The sequence below is a fragment of the Hoplias malabaricus genome, chromosome 5 (genome assembly GCF_029633855.1).
Source record: "Hoplias malabaricus isolate fHopMal1 chromosome 5, fHopMal1.hap1, whole genome shotgun sequence".
Lineage (NCBI taxonomy): Eukaryota > Metazoa > Chordata > Actinopteri > Characiformes > Erythrinidae > Hoplias > Hoplias malabaricus.
The window spans coordinates 20075661-20101407 of record NC_089804.1 but is presented as its reverse complement, the minus strand read 5'-3'; the positions used below and the strand labels follow the sequence as shown (position 1 = coordinate 20101407).

The 25747-nt window shown below is 42.4% G+C and overlaps 1 protein-coding gene across 2 annotated transcripts in view; it reads right to left on the bottom strand.

Moving 5' to 3' along the window:
* The window catches only part of grm7 (glutamate metabotropic receptor 7), a 200501-nt gene that overhangs the window by 72761 nt on the left and 101993 nt on the right, over window positions 1-25747 (bottom strand). For both annotated transcript variants that reach the window (XM_066670922.1, XM_066670921.1), the window contains exon 5: window positions 9825-9962. In XM_066670922.1, the coding sequence (XP_066527019.1) occupies window positions 9825-9962 (138 nt within the window). The remainder of the gene's footprint in view (window positions 1-9824; window positions 9963-25747) is intronic.

Here is a 25747-nt window from a genome sequence, read left to right as displayed (position 1 = left end):
GTATCCTCAAAAGAACATCTAGAACAATAATCAGAGCAACACATTCGACAGATGGACTCACCTGTGCAAAGCCACGCAGTACATCACCAGTTACAAAGACTGATGGCCGTAAGTGAGGATTTTATTTAAAAAAAAATGTGCTCAAATATAATTAATGCAACAAGATATCAAAGGATGCCGGCTGCTGCAGAAATGACTAATGTGTTTATTAGGGAAAGTGTGTGCGCAGAAAGGGCAAGCAGCATTGAAACCCCACACCCACACAGAGAACAATAGCCCACTCAATCACGGATACCTTAGAGGCTCCTGTGGTTAAAGCAGGAGTTAAAAGTCTTATCTTTCTATAGAGTTTAAAAAAAAAACATAGTTATAACCATTTCACACTCGGAATCTGAAGGTTGTCCAATCTGAAGAAATCTGTGTGTAAAGGGCAAGGCGGAAAAACCATGACTGAATTCCTCTGACCTTCAAGCCTTCAGACAGCACTGCATTAAACACCTCCATGTTCTTGTGATAAATATTGTCAGAATACTTTTACAAACTATAGTCTATGAACACAGATTATCACTTAAGACTGAACTCTGCTCAGAAAATCCCAAATGTCAGCAACATCCTCCAACTTCTATGAGCTCAGGCTTATCTAAAATGGACCCTTCTACTGTGGAAACATGTACCGTGGTCAGACCTTTCCAACTTTCATATTATTTGTAGAAATATTAATGTCTATTTTTCAGCACAAAAGAAATAAAACCATCCAGATTGATGTCACCATTCAAAAGCCAGGGTCTCTGGTGTTATATATGTGTTTTAGTATCTGAGATGCCTGCAACACCTTCTAAAACATATTTAGAAACTCAGAATCAAGTTTACGAATCACTGATTTCAGCCTTTATTAGACCTTCACATACTGTCTTAAGTTTTTAAGAGTTGAGGTTTATTATTAACATAAAAATGGGCAGAATACGTCAAGGATGCTGATATATTTCCCTCATATAAAAAAGATGTACATGTTTAGAATGCAGTACATCCAATGGATGAATTTCCAGTGGAGTGTAAATAGTATGTAATGCATATAAATGGTATGTTTGAGTGTGTGTAGAGTATATAAATGACACGATTACAATCTCCAAGCCACAAATGTTGGACGGAAAAAAATTGTTGCCTGAAGTCCTTGAGGCGTCTAACATTTCCTGATTAAATACATCCACAAGGTTCTGCTGGAATTTCACAAGGCTATAAATAATGTCTGTGAACAGTGAAACACAGATTAAAGTCACTTTCAAACACAACAAATGCATGGAAAACACATGACAAAAAGAAATCTACACATCGTTTGTATGTTGAAAGGTGAACAGCTGCATAACAAACCTGAGGCTAAAACAAGACAAGGATAGTCTGTGTTATACAACATGGTTTTAGACTGAGTTGTTGGAGCCATGCAGCTTTGCTTGGTGTTTGTGTTTCTGAGGAATACACTGTCTAATCACTTTATTAACATTTATAAGTCATATTTAAAAAGGAAATCAGTTTTTATGATTTTCCTACTGATTAAACATGGGTATGATATCCATTACACCTTTGCACATATTCACACATACTCATTCCCCTCAGGGGTACATCTTCTGTATCTATAATTATGGATATTTTTGTACCATATTATATATTAACTGTAGATTTATAGAGTGCATTCACATAGGTGATGTTGTAGCACAAAGGGTGGTGTCTCTGCTGCACAGCTTTGGGGCCATGGACACCTGGGTTCAAGTCTTGCCTGAGGTCAATATATTTGTGAAGTTCCCAGAAGCCCAGTCTTGAAGATGGTTGCATTTTCAGCATCTCAGAATCAATTTCAGAATAAAACCAAGCACCTGCATGTGATGTTGAGTTCTGGACTCATTTCAGTAAAATAGCTTATTGTTCTTACTTGATTATTTCCTTTCCAGCTTCACATCCTTTCAGAGTTTTGAGGTGTCTTCTCACAGTTGAAGGAGAGACATGCACAGCTCTGAAATCTTTAAGATGTGATGGATGAGTGGAACTCATTTTGCTCTTCTTTCACTTTGTATCTGATCACAAAATTTTGGGTGAACTACCAGGTATTGTGTGACCGTTAGTAGTCCTGGTTTCTCTATACCATTTATTAAAGTTTTGACCATTGAATCAATGACCAATGATATCTGATTCTGTACAGAGCTGAGTGCAGTGTATACAGCGGGAAAACAGGGTGTTAACACACTAATCTTAAGTCAGTAGAACAGCCACTGTTAATAGTTTCAGTGGAGTTTCTGTGGACTCTACTGGACTCTGCTGAAGATCAATAAGAGTGTGATGTAAGGACCTCAACACTGAGGCAACCCTCGCATCGAAAACAGATGCCTGTGGTCCTGCTGAAGGTCAGAATGACTTTTAGAAGGAAAAGTCTTGTTTCTTTGTGACAGGAGTCTTTTCCATATTTTCAATCATAGGATCCAATTAGTCAAAGGTGTCGCTGGGCAGATTTGTGCAAAAATGTTAGGACTAGTTTACAGACTTCAAACTGAAGGATCAAACCTGGAACAAAATACACGGCAAAGTCTTTCTGAAGTTCTTTTTAATTTAATAAAAAAAACTATGGAAATATAACAAATGTTGATATTTTGTCTTCATTCACTTAATTTAAGAAGAAAACACCTCATAGGAGTGGCTTGTACCTCACTCACGTATAGCAATGTCTCCATATTAAAGTGCTTCAGACTGGTCAGAGAGGGAGGCTCTACTTTTAATGACCCATGGTAAACTCTGTTACCCCCTGCTTCTCAGGCCTCAGCCTGGGTCTTCTCTCCACACACTGCAGCAGAATCCATTGCTTTGTTCTTTGTGGAAAATGCCTGCCAGGATTTCCAGCTACAGGCAGTTCCTCTCACCAATCTGTTTGAGTTGAGTCTGATCTATAGCCACTGCATGTTGTTTGCTTTGCTATTTTTATTAACCACTGTTCTTTTCTATTCTATATAAAGCACCTGCAACACAAAGACTAAGCACAATTATCACTGGTACTCTGGTATGATGCAAGTCTCTTGGTAGTGAAGCAAGGAACAAAATGGCTACACAAGGTCAGGCTATATGATCGTGGAGTTGAACCCATGCTGGGCCATACCTCACTACTGAATGGAAATGTGTGAATATTCATAATATTCAAGAAAACTGTAAACTAAGCATTCACCAAAGAAATGCCAATCGTAACACCTCCTTATTATTTAAAACGTATCCTCAAATCTCTTTCAAACATTAACGACACTTCACTTCAGTCTACAGTTGGGTCCTGCTCAATGTCTAAGACCTCTTCTCTCTAAACCTGCATCCTATATATGGGAGATCAGAAAACAGAATACTTAGTGTGGAGGAGTCTGAAATAATTCAGCAACGCGACATGGATGTGCTGCTCGAGGCTACTGTTCCGCCATTCCTTTGTTTTTGAGACCACCCTACATGTATGTGGACACTTACGTCTGGTGTACACAAACAAAACCGTCTGTACAGCCCCAGCTCAGTGCATCACATTCCTTTTGATCTCCCAAATGCCCAGTAGGCCTTTCAGAGCTAATTAGCGACTGTGGTTCTTCTAAGTGGGGAAAATAAAAAGCAAGGCGAAGCTTAAGAGAAACGTTGCTGCCCCTGAAAACAAGGCTGGTTAAATGCCAACGCAAGAAACATGCCACATATGTAACACCCAACATGTGATGGTCAACCATTCTGAGATTTAGCTGAAATTACAAGTGGCTTTGATCTTTTCTCATCGAGAAAATATAAAAATGAGAGCACTTCTGTGATAAATAGAAGGAGGGATGTTTCTTCTCAGAAATTTGTGGAGAAGTGCTTGTCACGCTCATTATACTAATGAGATAAAGTGGTACAACCCATCATCGAAAATGGAAGTGATCTTGGAGTCTGCATTACAAAGATAAACACAGCATGTAATTATGATGAATAGATGGATTTGAGGTGATTGACAGGTCCAAATATAGGGGGAAAAAATACAGCTTGTCCTCATTTTCTACACAGAATCTCTGGCTGGAACTTTTTCATTGCTGTAAAAAGAGCCTGACACTTGATGCTATCTCACTGAATTTTTAATTTGTACAGTTCTGATGTCAGTGCTGACATTTTGGCAACCTGTGACAAATAGCCTGATGTTTTCCCTCGTCTCACGTGTGGTAAAGAAGCATAAGCCATGGTTTTATTAGAAACTTTTAGAGGCTGAGTTCCTCCCGACTGTCGTATAATAGACATGGAAACAAGTGTCTGCTTCTCAGTGTAGAAGCTAGCAATGTGATGGAGTCGGAGAGTCTGGCGCTCCAACTTTGTTATTATTGTTATGATCCACTTCAATATTTATCTCCACTGCCAGGAAGGTTCTTCAAGTCTCACTCATAAAACTTAGGCTGACACTAGATTTGTGTCAGATCTGTGAGGAGTGTGGTGTGTTCTCCCTGTATCTGCATGGGTTTCCTCCGGGTGCTCTGGATTCCTTCCTTTGGATTATAGACCATGAATAAATGAATGAATAACAATTCTTCTGAGAAGTGAATTTCATTAATAATAATCATCCAGCATCAGCAACTGACCTGAATTATCATGTTTTGTTTTTTTTTTTCCTTTGGCTAAATGCTATCAAAACCTTGCAGAAATATTAACGACTGTAGGCTGCTGCAAAAGTGTGAAACTGCTTATTAGTACCATTAATCTCTGAGTATACTGTGCATATTGTATATATATATATATATATATATATATATATATATATATATATATATACATATATCCACCAATTAAACCTGCAGCAGTCAAACTCCACCCATTTATGCTGTAATTATAAAGAGTGTTTCAGCCTGGACAGCTTTGTGGATGAAATTATTGATTCAATAAAACAGGAATTATGACAGTTTGTGCAACACAAACCCACACAAAGTGAATCTTAATTGATAAAATAAACTACAAGATGAATGTCCTACAAGATTAATTATTCATGTCCCTTCACATGTCATAAACCAACAGATAATTCTAACAGAGACACTGAGTTTCTTCATCTATAAACATGACCCAGGCCTGGGCTAAAACTGTGAATCCTCTGCTTTATCCACCTGAATGCATCTGTGTTGTCAGCATCAACTGAGCCATGGAAGACAGCCTCCATGGGCTTGTAATGACGCTTTAGTGAAAACCAGCTCAAACACAGCTTCTCAGAAACAGCACAGACTCACAGAGGACAGGGGACACGTCTCGCTGCTGTTAGATGTGCCACAGTGACATGCCAAAGAAGGAGAGGACTGACACAGTGAAGTCAGCCTCATTCAGGCCTTTACAAAACTGCTGGAGTCATTGATTAATATTTAGTGAGCTATGAAATGCAGAAGCAGATGCTTTGAAAAAAAAGTAGCACTGCAGTGACACTGACGTGGTGGTGGTGTGTTAGTGCATGTTGTGCTGGTGCGAGTGGACCAGACACAGCAGTGCTGCTGGAGTGCCCCTCAGTGTCTGGACTGAGAACAGTCCACCGACCAAAAACATCCAGCCGACAGCATCCTGTTTCACTGATAAAGGACTAGAGAAGAAGACGAATGAGAAACACCTTTATCGATCCCCTTGGGGAGATTGCTTTTCTGCATTTTACATATCTGTTGCAGTGAACATACAAAGACACACTAATGAGCAGTTCTTCACACACACTAGGGGCAGTGAACACACAGGTGTTGTGTGTTAGGTGCCTTGTTCAAGGGCACTTCAGCTGTCAATTAATTGTTTCTTGCCGGTTCCTAGGAATTGAATCATCAACCCTCGGTGTCAAGTTCCTTCCCTGCTCTGTGGGGGTCCTGAGTAGAAAAACAAGGTGAAAGGGGGGTGACCAAAAATGCAGAGCTACAAATGGACTTCAGTATGTAATTGTAGAGCCACTGGAGCTGAGAGAATGGACAGTGCCTGTGTTAAAAGCCTTTGTTTTTGTAGTGATCAGTCAATCTTTTTTCCATTCTCTTTTATACATCTTCATTCACACTAGCCATGTTTATAAAGCAGGGCAGTCCAGACCTGCTGATTTATTTATTACTGGGGTGGAATGAGTTGTAGACGTTCGTAAAATTGAAGCACATAGTTTACAGGTGAAGCAGCCGCCGCCTGTTTCATGTCACACTCTCAACCCCAGCAGGAATATGCTAATAGCAATTTATAGCATGGTTGCTTGCATGTTAAATCTTTTGTTATGTTTATGGGAAAATAATTGGCATATTTCATGTATTGTATTGCCTCTGTGGTTAAACTGCTGTTTTATTGTGGGTTGAGTCCTGTGTAAAGGGTCAGTAGAGCCACTTGGCTAAAAGACATGTTGTTTTTGAGTAGCGATGTAGTGATCATTAATGCCCCCTGTCAAATATCTGCCTTTTCATATCACAGTCATTTAATTATCGGAGTATTATTTGTATTCTGAGATGCTAAGAAACTCATGAATGCTGAAGAAATATTCTCAAGTTTATTGGATTCAAATTGTGAACACTGTCTTTAAGGGTCGCCAAAGCATCCCATTATAATGGCCATAGCATTTCTACAAATGCTGGACAAATTGTGTGTGTACTGTTAAACATCTGAGTCCATAATGAGAGCATCTCAAAGCAGCTAAATCCCCTCATTATAAGGTTGTCTGCAAACATTTGGAGACACATGAGTGGTCCATACTTGGTGATTTGGAGGAGCGTAAGAGCATTTTAGCTATCCACTTTTTCTTCATAATTAAGCTCATAATAACCACCACAAAGGAGAAGAGGGACAAAGCGGTCTGCAGACGCAAGCTTGTGGTGAAGACGCTGGAAATCTGGAGAGTTTCCTCCATCATTGCTTTCCCTAACCCTCTCATTACCTCTCATTAGTGAAGAAGAGGAGCAGAGAAGCCAAGTGTGTAATGACCAGCGCACTGGGCAGTAGAGTGGACGAAACTGGAACATAGTGGAGGAAGAGACCAAGATCTAATGAGGTCTAATGTCATGTCCAACTCTCTATAGGACTCTTAGAGCAATCAGCTGAGACAGAAGAATGACCTCCTTGTTTCTAGACTCACAGTCTATTTAGCTCCACTGAATATATAATAGCAGATAGCCCCTTTCACTCTGTTCTTCAATGCAAAATAAATGAAAAATAATCTTGTTACTAGTAATTAAGCCATGATTACTTGTGATTGATCATTCTTCTACCTCAACATTTATCAGCATATATACAGGGGTTGGACAATGAAAGTGAAACACCTGGTTTTAGACAACAGTAATTTATTAGTATGGTGTAGGGCATCCATTTGCGGCCAATACAGTGTCAGTTCATCTTGGGAATGACATATACAAGTCCTGCACAGTGGTCAGAGGGATTTGAAGCCATTCTTCTTGCAGGATAGTGGCCAGGTCTCTACGTGATGCTGGTGGAGGAAAACGTTTCCTGACTCGCTCCTCCAAAACACCCCAAAGTGGCTCAATAATATTTAGATCTGGTGACTGTGCAGGCCATGGGAGATGTTCAACTTCACTTTCATGTTCATCAAACCAATCTCTCACCAGTCTTGCTGTGTGTATTGGTGCATTGTCGTCCTGATACACGACACCGCCTTCAGGAAACAATGTTTGAACCATTGGATGCACATGGTCTTACTGGTGCAGTGTGGAGTTAATGGAGATTGTCCACCAGGCTGCTCCAGTTTAGCCACGAAACCTCCCGCACTACAATGACAGGTGTTTCACTTTCGTTGTCTAACCCCTGTAACTAAGGTACAGTTATTAGTCTCTATTATTATGGGTACAAGTGATATTTAAAGCATTTTTATGTAATGTATAATTGTAATTCAGGATTCAAACACTCCTGCTTTGTTGTCATTTCATGGTAAGTGTTGTGTAGTATTAAAAATGACAATTCACATTTTAATCAACGAAAATAACCTAAAAACGAAGTAGTGTGAAAACTGGTGTTCAAGGAACTGGGCTTGTAACCAGAAGGTTGCCGGTTGTACCCCAACTGCTCCACAGGCTGCCCACTGCTCCAGGCATGTGTGCTTACTGCCCCCTAGTGTTCTCTAGTGTGTGTGTGTACATGTGTGTTTCACTGCACGGATTGGGTTAAATGCAGAGAACAAATTCCTCTGTGTGAAAGCACAGTGGCTAATAAAGTGATTCTAATTGTAATGATTCTAGTTTTGGGTTAGGCAGTTTAAAGATGGGGATTACAATGTTAAGGATCGTGAATGCAGCATATTAATATTTCATTTCATTGATAAGTTTTTAGTTTTTAGTTAAATATGATAATGATTGTCTGTTTTAAATCTACACAACAGTTACCATTAAAATGACAAAAAAAAAAAAAAAAGAAAACAAAAACAGGAGAAGGTTTGAATTCTGAATTCTGAATTATACGTTACACACCTAATTAAACAGACTGATCTATGTAGATTGCTGCCTCTGGACTGCACATTTACTGTGCTTGTTTTCTTAGTGAGACTTCTCTGCTTCCTGTTATGAATATTCCCATCCTCCACTTGAGATTTTCATGGTGTTTTGAGCTCCTACTTCACTGTGGTCTGGTGGAGCTCCAGTCAGCCTGAAACAGTGGTGATGGCTCGAGTGCAGCTCATTACATAATTGAAGGCTTTATTTCAAAGGTGGAGGCTCTTTGTATTCAGATATGTCTGTCCGGGAGGATGAGAGCAGTGGGCCGTGTTCTTCGTCTGGCGAGACTGAAAGCAGGAATAGCTCAAGGACCTCCTTTCACTCTTTTACACGGCACTGACTCTCAGACGCAGAACTATGAGAAATATGGAGAATATGTGTCTGGCAAAAATTATCTACGCCTTCTGGACACTTTATCAGAAACTTATTCATCTTGCTGTATTTGGAAAAGACACTGGTCTCCATTTTCTGTAAGTTCTTATTTCGTCCGTAGCACTTTTTGAAAGTATATTCTGAGGGTATTGTAAATAACTACTTGCTGCAAAGTGTTGGGAAATGGAATCCTGTTTCTTTAATGGAGTTTTCCACTGCATGGTCACTACTTGTCTTCTTTGCTTCTCCACCAGAAGAATCAGGTCCTGGTTCTGGAAGCGGGTTCTTGTTTAGTGGCTGTTCTCTCGTGGTTCAGAATGAGTCGAGTAGGGACTAAACCGTGGCGTGTAAACCTTGAAGAGCGCTGAGTGTCCAGAGAGAATCGTCACTCTACGCCACGCAACGCAGACGACCAGCACCAACTCTCCATCTGTAAAATCTCCAGCTGCAGCAGAGATCACGTTTGTTTTTATCCGATTCACGACGGCAGCTCATAAAATTACAAATTACAAAGTTTCAAACACTCGTTGGACCGGTGACCAATAAAATAATTAAAAGACTAAGATTAAAAGATTAAAATCTGTCTGAGCTGATGATGGAGCTGTGTCCAGTCCCAAACAACAACAACAACAACAACATGACACTAAACCATGAGTAAACACCACGTAATATTATCGTCACCGTTGTTGTGGTCTCCAAAGCCTGCTATCCCTGTTAGAGACAGGGATTTGAGAAGACAGCCAATACATTTCAGGGGCAGGGGCGCTGTGGTAGTGGAAGACGAACCAGGGACCACACAGAGTGTAGAGTCCGGTAGAGTAAGGACCATTCATTGGAAAAGCACCATTAGAAGTGTGTTGACAAGTTCCCCCTCTGCTTTTGTTGTTTGCACTTTGTGGAGGGACATCATTTATTTGTAAAAAGGTCAAAGGACAAAATACAGGAAGCAAAAACTAACTTAACCTTCCCTCACAACAACTCAATGTAACGTGCAGTCCTTACCTGTGCATTTTCTGCTGGTGTCTTCTTTCTTGGAGGAGCTCATGAGTTTGCAGTTGAAGTTCTCCTCCCAGAACTCAGCGAACCAGACGTTTCTCCGGTTGTTCTCCAGAGTACGGGACGTGAAGTAGGCATCGAACCCTACAACACACAACAAGGGTTTTCTTAAACCAACAGTGCTGGAGAATGAGGCACAATTGAGCAGACCATGTGTCCACAAACTAGAGGATATCGTATTTGGGTTATATTGCCTTAACCTTAATCCTAATTCTAATCTCCAGAAGGTCAGGAGCTGCAGGATTGTCTCCTGTGTAACCTTCTCTCACAACAGTTTACAGCACTGTTTCTGTGATTCTCCTTCAGGCTTCAGGTGTAGATTTAGTAAAACAGTGCCACCAGTGGACAGGAGCTTGTTCAGTGATTATAAAATAACTACAAATCATAAGAAGCAAAGTTACAAATATATACACCGCTCCTGTTTATAAGCACTCACTTATCAGAGAAACATTCTTTGTTTCTCTGATTTAACACAACAGGGGTGAGCTCAGACCACCCCCACACTCCGCTCTGAATCAGCTCTCACGTGTCCTGGTAGGATTTCCGAATCACCTTTTGAGCAAAAACATTTCCATCGGTTTTTACAGTCCTCTGCCTGAAACATTTTGGACCTTTGCTTAAGTCAGTGCCTAAAATTATTTGTGCTGCCATAAGCAGATCGTTAATCCTCATTATGTTTCTGCTCAGGTGGTCTTTTGGCCCATCAGTTGGACACGTTCTCTTGAAGGTAGGAGATTGCTGGCTCATTTGCATGTGAAATAAACAGGTTGCTGCCCAAGCTTTGAAGCTTTAAGACTTGCCGACTTGCTCAGATTATTGCATTACCTGAAGAGGGGTCTTGGGCTTGTCACGCTTTGAATCCAGTTGAACCGTGGTATTATTATTTTTATTATTATTATTTTATTATTTTTTAAAATACTCTCTAGATTGGAGAGGCAGCAACTTCAGCCCCAGGTTGCCTCCCTTTGGAGAAGAAGTGTGGGGGAATTTAAAAAAGCCGATAAGGCTTATCAGGAGGCTGCTGCGGCAGGGGTGTTCGGAGCGAGGCTTTGGGTAAACGTGGACTTGTAGATGAGAGAATACTGGAGGCTTTTACACCGCATTCTCAGAGACTTCAGAACGCAGAAGTAGACCGAAGCTGGCCGTATCTTCCCTCCCACACACCGAGCCCTCAGCAGCTTCTCCAGAGCGGAGCTACGCTGACGAACATCTCTTCCCTAGCAACCGTGAGGACAGCTGCGTGGAGACGCACACGGTTCACCCACACATCATAAAAAACTTATATGCAATATTCTGTTACAGAACAATGTCAAAATATCTGTTTCCACTGCCAAGAAGCTTGGTTTTTTAGAATTTTTACTGGACTTTAATGAGCAGGTAAATGACTGCAATGTTAATAATAATTAATTACAAATAATTATCTAATTATTTTTAAAAAATGCATATTTCTTGTATATATTGTTATAGCCACAAGATTAAAACCACTGACATATATCAGGGAATATATATATATTGAGAGAGAGAGAGAGAGAAAGTCACATAGCTATTGTTTTTGCCCATATTTTGAACACATTATTAAATAGGGTAATGAATAATGAATCTCTCATGAGCATAGTGATATGTTTTGACCACATGGACAATCCCTAATACATCTGACCTGGACTCATGTGTTCGCTGGACACTTTTAACCTCTATCAAACTGGGCAATTATCAGGCAGACTGTGTACTCTCTCTGTTTTGAGAGTCAAGCATCGTCCTTGCCACTCAACAATGACATTCGCTTATAAATATTAACACTGTGTCTAAAATAAGGATCCCAAGCCCATTTTACAGCAGTGGGGTGTCACCAGAGAGCAGAGTTAGACACATAAGCCCAGTTCAATAAAGCTAGACGAATGAAAATGCGATGGGAATGCCATTCGAACAGATCCATTACAGTGTGGTTTCATTCATTATTCAGCTTCTTAATGTATTTAAATGGCTACGGCTTCTTTGTCTTAGGGTTGTGTTCGACTTCCTTTTTTCTCCCTAAAGGACGGCCCTAGAGTGAAGTGGCTGACCGCTAATGACAGGCTGTATCCTCGGGGCCAGAGGGTCATCTCCTGAGAACAGAATGAATCAGCTCTCCATTGAGGAAAGTAGGGGTTCTCCACATCACTCAGGAGCCTGGAGATAGAGCTGAAGGACAGAGGGGAGGGTTCAAGTTTTCTAAACGCACTCTGCACGGAGGTGAACTCTGAGAAGGCTGGAAGGAGTTCTAAGTGGCTTTGCTGTGGGATCAGACACCTGACTTCCTGTCAGTCACCAGGAGAAAGGAGTCACGGAAGGAGGGAGGTGATGGGGAAGCAGTGGGATGCAGTGGCTTGTTTTCATCACGGGAAACTGAAAGGAGAAAGAATGATGAAGGCACGGAACGACAGCCCACTGAAGAACGATTGTCTGTGATTGCGTTCCACAACAGGCCAGCTGTTCACACTCCATCTACTGTTACCACCTTCAGCCCACTCGCCTTTACCCACCAGCATCAACTACACTTATGTAGAAAGGGACTCAGATTGATGCTTCTAGCGCTATTATAATTATTATTGCCCGGGATTGATGCCAATATCACTATTATTATCTATAATTATTACAATATCGCCACAACCCCCATTACTTCCATCATTATTATATCAGTACTGTAATTATATCAGCACACCTGAGCATAATGACAGGCTTAACTGCTGAAACAGTTCATTTATATCAGTAGTTTGATCAGAGGAGGATGGTCGACTTATGGGTCTTGATTCCTCCCAAGGTTTCTTTCACCAGCCTCAAGGGAGTTTTTCCTGACAATGTTTCCTCTGACTGCTCACCTGGGGCTTTCTTATTCACAGTTCTTGATCTTTTGTTCGGATACTGTTTCAGTGAAGCTGCTTGGTGTTGTTGAATTGAAGTGAACTGAAGCAAGTTTCCACCACATAATATAATAATAATAAAGGCACAACTAATTACCTTGAAATACTCAAGTCAATGTACTGACTAAGTATCTCAAAATAATAACATAGTACATAGGTTGTGGGTTCGAGTCCCGCTCCGGGTGACTGTCTGTGAGGAGTGTGGTGTGTTCTCCCTGTGTCTGCGTGGGTTTCCTCCCGCTGACTGTCTGTGAGGAGTGTGGTGTGTTCTCCCTGTGTCTGTGTGGGTTTCCTCCGGGTGACTGTCTGTGAGGAGTGTGGTGTGTTCTCCCTGTGTCTGCGTGGGTTTCCTCTGGGTGACTGTCTGTGAGGAGTGTGGTGTGTTCTCCCTGTGTCTGTGTGGGTTTCCTCCGGGTGACTGTCTGTGAGGAGTGTGGTGTGTTCTCTCTGTGTCTGCGTGGGTGTCCTCCGGGTGACTGTCTGTGAGGAGTGTGGTGTGTTCTCCCTGTGTCTGCGTGGGTTTCCTCCGGCTGACTGTCTGTGAGGAGTGTGGTGTGTTCTCCCTGTGTCTGTGTGGGTTTCCTCCGGGTGACTGTCTGTGAGGAGTGTGGTGTGTTCTCCCTGTGTCTGCGTGGGTTTCCTCTGGGTGACTGTCTGTGAGGAGTGTGGTGTGTTCTCCCTGTGTCTGTGTGGGTTTCCTCCGGGTGACTGTCTTTGAGGAGTGTGGTGTGTTCTCCCTGTGTCTGCGTGGGTTTCCTCCGGCTGACTGTCTGTGAGGAGTGTGGTGTGTTCTCCCTGTGTCTGTGTGGGTTTCCTCCGGGTGACTGTCTGTGAGGAGTGTGGTGTGTTCTCTCTGTGTCTGCGTGGGTGTCCTCCGGGTGACTGTCTGTGAGGAGTGTGGTGTGTTCTCCCTGTGTCTGCGTGGGTTTCCTCCGGCTGACTGTCTGTGAGGAGTGTGGTGTGTTCTCCCTGTGTCTGTGTGGGTTTCCTCCGGGTGACTGTCTGTGAGGAGTGTGGTGTGTTCTCCCTGTGTCTGCGTGGGTTTCCTCTGGGTGACTGTCTGTGAGGAGTGTGGTGTGTTCTCCCTGTGTCTGTGTGGGTTTCCTCCGGGTGACTGTCTTTGAGGAGTGTGGTGTGTTCTCCCTGTGTCTGCGTGGGTTTCCTCCGGCTGACTGTCTGTGAGGAGTGTGGTGTGTTCTCCCTGTGTCTGTGTGGGTTTCCTCCGGGTGACTGTCTGTGAGGAGTGTGGTGTGTTCTCCCTTGGTCTGCGTGGGTTTCCTCTGGGTGACTGTCTGTGAGGAGTGTGGTGTGTTCTCCCTGTGTCTGTGTGGGTTTCCTCCGGGTGACTGTCTGTGAGGAGTGTGGTGTGTTCTCTCTGTGTCTGCGTGGGTGTCCTCCGGGTGACTGTCTGTGAGGAGTGTGGTGTGTTCTCCCTGTGTCTGTGTGGGTTTCCTCCGGGTGACTGTCTGTGAGGAGTGTGGTGTGTTCTCCCTGTGTCTGTGTGGGTTTCCTCCGGGTGACTGTCTGTGAGGAGTGTGGTGTGTTCTCTCTGTGTCTGCGTGGGTTTCCTCCGGGTGACTGTCTGTGAGGAGTGTGTTGTGTTCTCACTGTGTCTACATGGGATTGGGGACTCAAAAGTGGCCATAGGTGTGAGTGAGTGTTTGTCGCCTTGCCCAGTGATTTCTAGTAGGCTCCGGAACCACCGTGACCCTGAACTAGACAAGGGTTACAGACAATGAATGAATGATTTACATTAGAATAATTTTCAGATGATTTTCATTACTTCATAAAAGAACCTCGGAGGGAGGGGGACTCATAACAACCACACATTAACCTGGTAAAATAAATCCTTCACATTGGCTCCACTGTCTAATGGCCCCTAGCTGTCTATTTATGCCCCATGTTTTCTCTCAGTCTTTGCTCAGATTTGTTTCTCTCCTTGGAGGTGGAATGTGGGTCACTGGGTTCCATTCATGTTTCGTGCTTGATTTTCTGATAGGTTTGGACTTCATGTTACTTTTTTCATAATAAAAATTGCCTACTATGTCTTTAACATCATTACAGCTGAATGAAACTCCAGAAGCAAAGCTCCATACATATTCCTGTTGTTTTGAAGTCAAATCAAACTAATTAATTAGACAGGGAAGCAGTGTGACAGCACATACAGGGATCACATATGAGTCTTTAATAAACTGGGAAACAGGACCTTGTGCTCTTCCTGACATCAGTTTGTTCCCCACCGGTTCCAGCCGGTCCGAGAGTGAGAGAGCCTGTGTGACAGAGGCTGGTCTTAATGACACTTCAAATAAAGTGGCGAGCCTCCAGTGACACGTTGGATTTTAGCACGTAGCGACAGGCGGCACGGTGCTGTGACGTGATGCTCTGTGCTCGGTTAAACGTTGCTCAAAGCCTCAGGGGGAAAAAGGCAAAGCGAATGGAGCAGGAAAATCACCAGCACTCACACCCCGGAACGTCACTCCACATCTCCATCGCTTTACACACCACTTCAGATCTACATAAACGCTCAACCTGCACTCTGAAATAAAGCTACTCCAAGGGCTCCTGTTTGAGAGCCATAATATTCTGCTTTTTTGTGCTCTAAGGTAAGGTGGTATTTTACCATTCTACTGACAGTTATTTAGAGTTCAAACAGAAAAGAAAAAAGTACTGTAGCTTTAGGGCCCACAGCTTGACTCTGAGACAACCGCTTTAGCCTTGAAGGCATTACTACACCACTTATGTTCTCAATAATAATACGGTCATCCAAGGTTTCTTGTTTCTATTAAAGTCCATGTTCCTTCAGTGAAATCTCCCTTCAGACTAATGAAGAAAGTGTGTACACACACACTCCTGTTCCCTCTAGGGCTGAGCTTAGTACCTTTAATTAGAAAACATGACTTTACCATATCATATTTTCATTGTACATTTTTGGGGCATTGATTATATACGCCTTGGTCCAACTTCCAGGTTTTATTTTTCGGTCTAAAGCAGGACTGTTACTTCATGTAACAGTATGGAGAATAAGGAGAAAAGGGCTGGAGCACAAGGTACTGATGTCTCACTAGATCTGCCAAGCTCTGGTCATTTGACCAAAGTGATCTAAGATGCTGACATATTTGGGAAATATGAACCTATACATTACCTTTAATTACCTTTAATACAAACTCACAGTGTATGGTTCTATGTTGCACCAAAAAGGGTTCTTCATAAAACCATATGCAGCACATTCTCTGTCAAGCTCAGCCCTAGAAGAACAAACTTCTTCTGATACGGAAAGGGGGAGAACTATCTGTAGAACTAATTATGATTGAAACATTGTGAAGGGTTCTTTAATGAATCTACATTATTTACACATTTCCAAATGCCTTAAGGCACCTCTTATAATAAGAAATGTCATCAAATGTTAATGTAAAGCCACTGTACATACACATGCTCAGTTGTGCACACATAGCTTGTACAATTGCTAAGTGTTGGATAGAGGGGTATAGCCCCCCGACCCTCAGTGTTGGGCTTTGTGAAGAGGCAGAGCTGAGTTCTCTGGACTAGACCACTATACAGTATCTCTGAATGGAATAAGTTGGAATCTGGTGTACAAGGGTTTTTATTTGTGATAGAAAAGTATCATTCAACAATAACCTGATGTTCTTTGGGCTTCAAATGCTCACGGCAATGTTCCAACATCTAGTAAGAGTAGAAGCTGTTACCACCACACAGGAGGGCAAACTGCCTATTAATACCCTTCATTCCCGAAGAAATGCGGTAAGAACCAAAGTCTACATTGGCCATAAAGTGTAAACAGCATGGTTAAGGCTTCCACTCTGTTATGACTCAAAGCACAGTAGGATTTCTGTTCTTGCAATTTGTCTGCATCTCAGAGGAAAGCTGGGAGCAGATGGAAAAATCACACCTTCGGATCGATCCCGCTGAAGCAGCCATTGGAGCCGTGTTGATTAGGAAACACGTAATGATTAATAACGCTGGGTGAGATGCCCGCGCAATCTCCCGTGGAATCATCGCACATTCACTGGTGAAAAGAGCCATAAACAAATAAGCGCAGGGTGCTGTGATTCTGGTAGCGAGGAGAACCCAATATCCCAGCAAAGCGTGTAAGAGCTCATTTAAATTCTCTTTTCATACGTTAATGAACACGTCCGTTCCAAATGTTGTGATGTCACTGTCCACATACTTTAATGTTAAGCATTAAATCCACTAGAGGACAGTTCAAAGTCCAATGTTTCTGACAACAACAACAAATGTGGCATCGGTGGAGGAGGAGACTGCTTTGCTAATTCTCAGTGTACACACTCAACATCATTTCAGTGATATTAACTGCTCCCTCACTCCAGAGAACAGTGTTTTACTGCTTCATAACCCTCTCTCTGACACTAGGAATTGAGACTCATGTGCAGCTACTCCAAAGCACATCCATTGTGCTTGATAGTTTTCTATGGAGGTTATACACACTGTGTTTACAATTCAGAATCTTTGTCCCCGAAGGGTGGGGGTGGGGGGGCACCTTAAACTAACTTTGAGAGTAGTTTATATATGGAACTTTGTGTCCATGTAAATATGCATCAATATTCCCCAAGCAAAGCTTGACCTCAGCTAGATTCATTCAGCATGCATTCCTGGATGGTTAATTACCTCACTAATGCAGCTAGAGGTGAACTTGTGGCGCTGTGTGGGAAACTATGGAAGAAAAGGAATAAAACATAAGAAAATTTGACACTGAGCAAAATGTGTGGTGAGATTAATTATTAAGATCTCAGTCAGTTAATTATTCATTCCTTCCCCAAAATATATCGGCCTGAACTCTCTGAGGACCACAAGTGTTTAACTTGGGGAGCAGCACTGCAGCAGTTTAAGGAAAACTCCCTAAACACATTCAACTGACTCAAAGCATGACGGGAGAAACACATTTGAAAGTGTGAGGTATATTAGGGGAAACCTTTATGAAATATGCACTTATTTTATATAAAGATTTATGGTGCTCTTTAGTAGGCATAGACCTTATAAATGCCTTGGGAATAACATTTCACATCAATGTAATGAACCAATGAATTCATGTTACTGTAGTTTACGTTTTCTGCGGTCAATATTTTATCCCTGTTCTTCTCCACAGTGGAACATAGTTCTGTTTCTTAATGAAACGTCTGTGACCTGCTTTGGTCTAAACCCCACGAGCCCCACAGCAGTGTTCTCCCCCTGTGTAAACAGCCCTGTTCAGAACGCCCGCTTTCAGCACCTGTTCCTTTAAATGATAATGAGCCGCTCGCTGTTCACCCCGACCCCGAGCGCACAGCAGTGAGGAGCGAGGAGCAGAAGCTCTGGTTTTTTGCTGTTTTCTCAGTTTTTACACAGTGCTCTATTATTCTCTGCGCTAACTGTGTCTCTTTTGTTGTGTTTAACCTGGTTTTTGCGCTCTCACATAAATGCGACTCCAGCGCTGTGATTGGACAGACTCAGACGAGGGGGCGGGGCGATCCTACAGTTCCTACCCTTGATGTCAGAAGTGGAGCAGAGTCAGAATGGCTTGTTTTATCCAATGTTTTCTGACAAAGGCAGCCCACAGGAAGCAGACTGTGTAGTCTTGTCTCACAGAGTTTGGGTTAGACACTGAACAAAGGATTTTATCAAATGTATCCTTTGTAATAACTTGTGAACCCCGATATAAGCTCTTTATTAATGTTCTGTCTCTAAGGAGTTTGGTGTTTTCTCCTAGCGCTGATCCCAAGGCCTTCTCTAGTTGATTGTTTAGATCGGAGATCTGTTTTGGCACCCCCTAATGGAAGCAGCCCAGAATGCAACACAACATTCAGTGCTTATCCATATTTTATGAACTCTCATGTTGCAACACAGACTCACAGCCATGTGTAAACCGCACTTGTTAGTGCAAAGACATGTCAGTGTCACATTATTGCATCACTAAAGGTGGGAATGCACACACAGCTGAGACACGGGGGACCACAGCCCTGAGTCTCAACCCTAAGCCTAAACCTACATCACAATGGGGTTGTTTTAGTAGCAGTTAATGTGCATGTAAAGTGGTTATGACACAAAAACATGACACCAACAAGTCGGTTCAAGTTTGCGAACATGTGCATCATAAATTTTAGGCCTGATACTGTGTTGCATGTAGGTTGCCTTCAAATAATTTGCTACCAAATAAACAAACATACAACTGAGATATCTTCACATGGCTTGAGTCTGTTTGTTTGTGTAGTATTCATTGGTGGTGATTACTCTCCTATATATAATAACTTATTAAACACTTGCTGAAAATACATGAAACACGAAACAGTTGGAGAACAGCGATACAGCTGGAGTGTGTAGGTAAACTGGTGTAAGTAGATACAGCTATGACCTACAGTGAACCATCTGTAATACAGTGTAATCATCTCTACTTGTACTGTTATTACGTGTATAGTTAATACATAATCACATTGTTATTAGAGACAATAATAGAGTGTTTACTTTCTCCATAGCTCCTGTTTATTGTTGTTTCATTGTGCTGTAAACATTGGCGGTGATTCATTTCAGTCCAGCAGCACTAGACCTGACTGTTCATGCAGCTATGAATCATGGGTCATATGGACAAATCGTGGAGAGACGATGGCATATCTCTCCCGCTGTCAAAGAACCATCCACGACCAGAAACAATAAGCACCCAAACAAACAAACCCAGCCGGGGGTCGCTGCAGGGGTCATTGCGGAGGCATGTGTCCCTGCTGTGACTTTAATGGCCAAATTAAAATTAGACAGAGATGCAGAAATGCCACATGATAAGGCTGAAAAAGATCACTCTGTGCTCAGTTTGAACAAATTACAGTACAGGGCACCGGTGTCAAATCCCCCACCAGCTCAGACAAATGCTCTAGTGCTAATATTATCCAAAAGAAAATGCATGATGGAAAACTTTTCTGCCCTTTATTATCTCTGCTTAGTATCAATGAATCATTCAGTGAATCATTTTCTTTTTGTTCTGCTTTGCCTTGAGGGTGCATCTGAAAATGTTAATTTGGTCTTACGTCCTTTGTGAGGACAAGTTCATGATATTGTTGTCTAATCTAGAGCCATTCCATGAATTTCCATTATAGAAAAAAAATAAATAAATAAAATGAAAAAAAAAATATTTTAACAACCAGCAAAACTGATGTATGACTTCTGGTCCCATAGAGCTGCTCAGGGATCAAGGAAGCAGTGATAAAAGTGGGTGGATAGTTATACTACATAAACTACCAATTTTTACAAAGAAATGTAAAAGAGAAATTTGAACATTTGTTGCCCACATTCTCTTAGAAAAGAGCACACCATGAAGTAGAATGAAAATCTCAAATCATCTCTGGTCCGAGTCCAAAAAATCAAGATGTGTGCATAACACACTTTGAGTAAATCCACTGAAGCTCAGCAGGTTTAGACCTGGCCGCTACTTGGATGGGAGACGTTCTCCAAGTAAAGTCTGGGAGTAAAATCCAAGTGTAAAATGACCACAAAGCTTTCTTTATTATTATTATACCAAAGAAATCTTAATGTATTTTAAAACAATCGCTTAAAAATCTCCGGAACACTCTGAATACATGTGTGTGTGTGCCAATCCACCTACCAACGTGTGTTTTTCAACCGTAGGAGGATCACAGACAGTCACCCGAAGGAAACCCACGCAGACACAGGGAGAACACCACACTCCTCACAGATAGTCACTCGGAACAGGAATCGAACCCACAATCTTCAGATCACTGCAGCTGTGTGACTGCGACACAACCTGCTGCACCACCGTGCTGCCCGTGTTTCTATTTGCTACATTTTAATCATATATTAAAACCATACATGCAATATATCTGTATTGATTCACAAATAAATACAATAAAAAATAAAAAGCAATGAACACGTTTCTCTGTCATTCATTCTTGTACATGGCAAAACAGGAAGACAGTGTTGAAGGCAGGTATTGATTAGATTTGAAGTAGTAGACATCATAATTTTCCAGTAAAAATACATTAGTAGTGGAGTTTAATAGAAATTTAGAGGAATTAATAATAATAATAAAAATATATTTTATTCTTGTTGTTTCCCCTTGAAAATGAAAATCACTTCAGCAAATGAGCTCAACATCTCTTGTGGAGTCCTCTATATTTTCATTCATAAACCTCACTCCTACTGTAGTGTTTTCATTTTAACTTCAACAACATCCACCACATTGAATAAAGAACTGTGGAAAGGCTTCACTATTAACAACAACTTAAAAAGAAACTACAAGAAGAGAACGGTCTTAAAGTTGCATTGACATACACATTCAAGGCATCATTTTCTTCCACCTGTAAGAAGCACAAATAAAAACCACAAGCAGGATTCCAGGTAAAGCCAAGCTCCCCGCAGTTTTAGAATCATTCAGCTCTGAAGCTGGTGGAAAGGAAAGTTCTGCCTCACCCCGGTCGATGAAAAAAGAGATATCAGCATTTAGACGACTCTGAAATAAAGCCACATTCAGACGTACATTTGGAGAGCGACGTGAAGCCAGAGGTGCTGACGTAACACGGCGAGTAATGGAGATGGGTGATGGGATTAGTTCTCCTACTTCAAACATCCCTTCCCCATTCCCTGGCTGTTTGTCACCGTGGCGCACTCGACCATTTCCCTGAGTACAATGCTTTCTGACAGACTGCCAGGCAGATTTCAGCGCCAGTTAGTTGACTGGTGAGAGAGCAACAATTGTACTGCGGAGCTGCAGCACTTAACAACACAGCTCTTAGCTGTAATAACACACACACACACACAAACATGCGGAAAAACCCTAAGAAACGATAGCAGTCGAGATCTAAATTTGCAGGTCATTGAACAAATGGCGTGGCGGGGTTATCAATCAAATGGAAGGATTGTTTGAAACATGATAAAGACATTAGCATCCTCAGTTTCTCTTGTGTGAAGCTGAGCAAAGTCATTAGCTTTCCTTCATGCTCAGAGCCTTGGGAAATGCTGTATTCTGCAACGTGTTGTTTTTGTTGCCTTGCCTCATTTCACACTGATCACACTAGATCACCCTAGATTCCCTATTTCCATCCTATCTTGGATACACTGGTGGACAGGGATGCAGTGATTATGTGCAGACACTGCTTACAATGCTGAATAATATGTTTAATTCATTTAAAGTGGACATATGATGAACACCTTGTTCAGCGAGTCCTCACATTGATATGTGAATCTGGAGCCTACCAACTCACACACTGTGAAACAAGACCATCCAGTCAGGTTTCTATGCATTTCCTAAGTCAGAAAACATGGGATAAAACGTTTCTGACATCAAGAATTGCCCCACCCCTCTTCTGAGTCTGTCCAATCACAGCACTGGACCCGTGTTTATGTGAGAGCACAAAGACGAGGTTAAACTCAGCAAAACAGACACAACGAGCGCGGAGAAATAAGAGCACTGAGTAAAAACGGAGAAGAAAGAGAACAGAGTGAAAACGGCTAAAAACCAGAGCTTCTGCTCCTCGCTCCTCACTGCTGTGCGCTCGGGGTCGGGGTGAACAGAGAGCGGCTCATTATCATTTAAAGGAACAGGTGCTGAAAGCGGGCGTTCTGAACAGGGCTGTTTACACAGGGGGAGAACACTGCTGTGGGGCTTGGACCAAAGCAGGTCACAGACGTTTCATTAAGAAACAGAACTGTGTTCCACTGTGGAGAAGGGAAGAATGTGTTCTTTGAACCATCATACACTCTGTACAGTTCTCTGTCATAGTGATAAAGTGCAAGCAAAGATGTTAGAAGGAAGGAAACAAGACACTTCTTGAAATATACGGTGTACAGCTTTCAACGCTCAACATTCGCTCACACGCTCACACGCTCAACACTCCTGCACACTAATGATAACAGGCAAACAGCTCATTAGTAGCTGCATGTAAATAAGCCTGTGCTCATTGTGGAGACATGTGGAAGTGCAGTAGCCAGAAAAAGATGATTCGGGTAGTTGTTCATTCTCAGTGACACTGACGTGGAGGTGTGTTAGTGAGTGGATCAGACACAGCAGTGCTGCTGGAGTTTTTAAACCCTGTGTCCACTCTCTGTCCACTCTGTGAGACACTCCTCCCTCATTGGTCCACCTTGTAGATGTAAAGTCAGAGACAGTAGCTCATCTGTCGCTGCACAGTGTGTGTCGCTTGTCCTCTAGTCCTTCATCAGTGACACAGGACGCTGTCGGCTGGATGTTTTTGGTCAGTGGACTGTTCTCAGTCCAGACACTGAGGGGTTTAAAAACTCCAGCAGCACTGCTGTGTCTGATCCACTCTACACCAGCACAACACACACTAACACACCACCACCACGTCAGTGTCACTGCAGCGCTGAGAATGATCCACCACCACATCACACCTGCTCTGTGGGGGTCCTGAGCGCTGAGGAACAGGGGGAAAGGGGGATTAGAAAGTTCGCAGAGCAACATATGGGCTACTCTTTGTAACTGTAGAACCACACAGTGCCCTGTGTGCTCTGAGATACAGGGTGTGTTCATAATCCAGTGATCGTTCAATGTGAATAAGCTCAGTTCTCTCAGTTTATTGTGTGTATGCAAATGTATTTATCATTGCTGCTTCACTTCATGTCAACTGCATCGTCACAGTCTCTTGCTCCTGCACTCTCTCTTTAGCATGACATCAAAGTGAACCTGATGTGTTCTCCCTGCAGACAGTGATGAGTGTTATCCAGAGGGGGCGGTGTGTACAGAATAAATGAGTCGACTGAATGGGGTATGAGTTGCTTCTCCTGGCCCAGATCTATCCGGGGGCCGACGGTGCTCAGACGCAGCAGTTTTGAGAGAATGAAGTGAGTGGGTGAAGTGCTCTCAGGCTGCACTGCAACTTTTGTAGAAACACTGATTCTCCGTCTTACAAAACACACCAGGAAATCTATTAAAAACACAAAACAGACCCTCGATGACGGCAGATCGGCCGGTCAGATGGAAAACTCTGTTTTCACTGTTTGTCTTTGCAGTCTGTCACAGTTCCCACGTTGTTTTGTGTCACCTGTGCAGAGCCGGGCAATTGTTTTCCAAATCTCATGTCTATACTCTTCTGTTTATGTTCTTCAGAGTCTTTTCACAGCGAAAAACCCACCATTAAAATCAGAATAAAAGGGCTACAGTGGTGGAACATGACTGTGTCAGATCTTCAGGTGTGAAATGTTTTTATTCTCCAAAGATCTGAAAATCATCACCAAAAATATACATCAGGTTCCTTCTGTCATTCATTCATTCATTATCTGTAACCCTTATCCAGTTCAGGGTCGCAGTGGGTCCAGAGCCTACCTGGAATCATTGGGCGCAAGGCGGGAATACACCCTGGAGGGGGCGCCAGTCCTTCACAGGGCGACACACGCTCATACATTCACTCACACACACACCTATGGACAATTAATTTAACGTGTGTTTTTGGACTGTGGAAGGAAACTGGAGCACCCAGAGGAAACCCACGCAGACACAGGGAGAACACACCACACTGCTCACAGACAGTCACCCGGAGGAAACCCACGCAGGCACAGGGAGAACACACCACACTCCTCACAGACAGTCACCCGGAGGAAACCCACACAGACACAGGGAGAACACACCACACTCCTCACAGACAGTCACCCGGAGCAGGAATCGAGCAGGAATTAAATTTTTGATTGCACATTTCAAACTAATATTTCCTTATCTCTTGTTTGTGCTGTGTTCTGTAAACCCTCATTTAAACTTTCACAGCAAACAGAGGATTAAAAAAGACAGACAGGTCATCATGTATCTTTAAGTTTGCAGGTCACTCTCTTTCATTCTCACAGCAGGTTAAAAATGAGCACAAATATCACCCAGAATGTGAACAGCCTCCCGTTCCCAAGAAGAATGGTCCCAGCAAATATCACTATCTTTCAAATAAAGATGAGAGCAGCACAGTTGTATTTTCTATGATACGACACAATAGAATGTGCTCTCTACAAGCAAGGACACAAACGTATAAGGTAAAAACGGTCTAATCTAGTCTCAGGTGGTCTTTAAGTGTAGTGTAAGTCCTGTTTGCAGTTCAGCAGCATCCCTTCAGGATTGTGCAATGCACCAGCAATGAACTGACCTAGAAAAGTCTTGTTTACCACACGCAGCACAAGGCAAGCACACAGCCACAGGTACAGAGATACTATCACACCAGTGCGAACTACTCTACTAAGATACTCAACAATATAAACCAGTACGGCAAGCAGGAGGGCCATTCACAGCAAGAGGTCCGTTATTACAGACATGTGGCACAGTATCAATGAGTTAACAATGTGTTTGCATCAAGGTGGAGCATCTATTAGTAGATATGTTGACTATCTGTAAACATCTGCTGTCGGCCAAACGAAAACTTAGACTCCACACTTTGATCAGACCTTCTATGTTTGATTTAATGAGCTACAAATGAGAAATGTTCCATGCAAATTTACAAAATGCTTTCATTTCCAGAGTCACAGGCTAAAACGTGTGCGGAAAGAAAGAGCATTACTCAGCAAATGTTTGTTGGTTGTTTATCATCAATATTCAGGACCCCACTGAATCCAGGAGATTTGTGTTGAACATTTAATTTATATCTGCTTCTAGATTTTGGTTCAGTATTCTGATGGAAGATGGCTCTCTTCAGAGGAACCTCAACACACACACACACACACACAAACACACACACATACAATCACCATGGGTCAGGCACCCATCAGTGAGGGGATTATTTATTAACCTGGCAACTCTGGGTCTGCCATTGCCTGATTCTTTTCACTCCAGGCTGAGTTTTCTTGGGCGTGGATAGGAGCTAAAACTCCTATTAGTAGATTTAGAGTCAGATATTAACCCTTAACACTTAGCCTGTTTTCCCCTTTTTTGTTTACTTCTGATTTCGCCTTTATAGCCCACATTAAACTATTCAGTATCATTTTTTATGAGGCATGTCTCTTCTTCTCTCTCACTCCTCCAACAACATT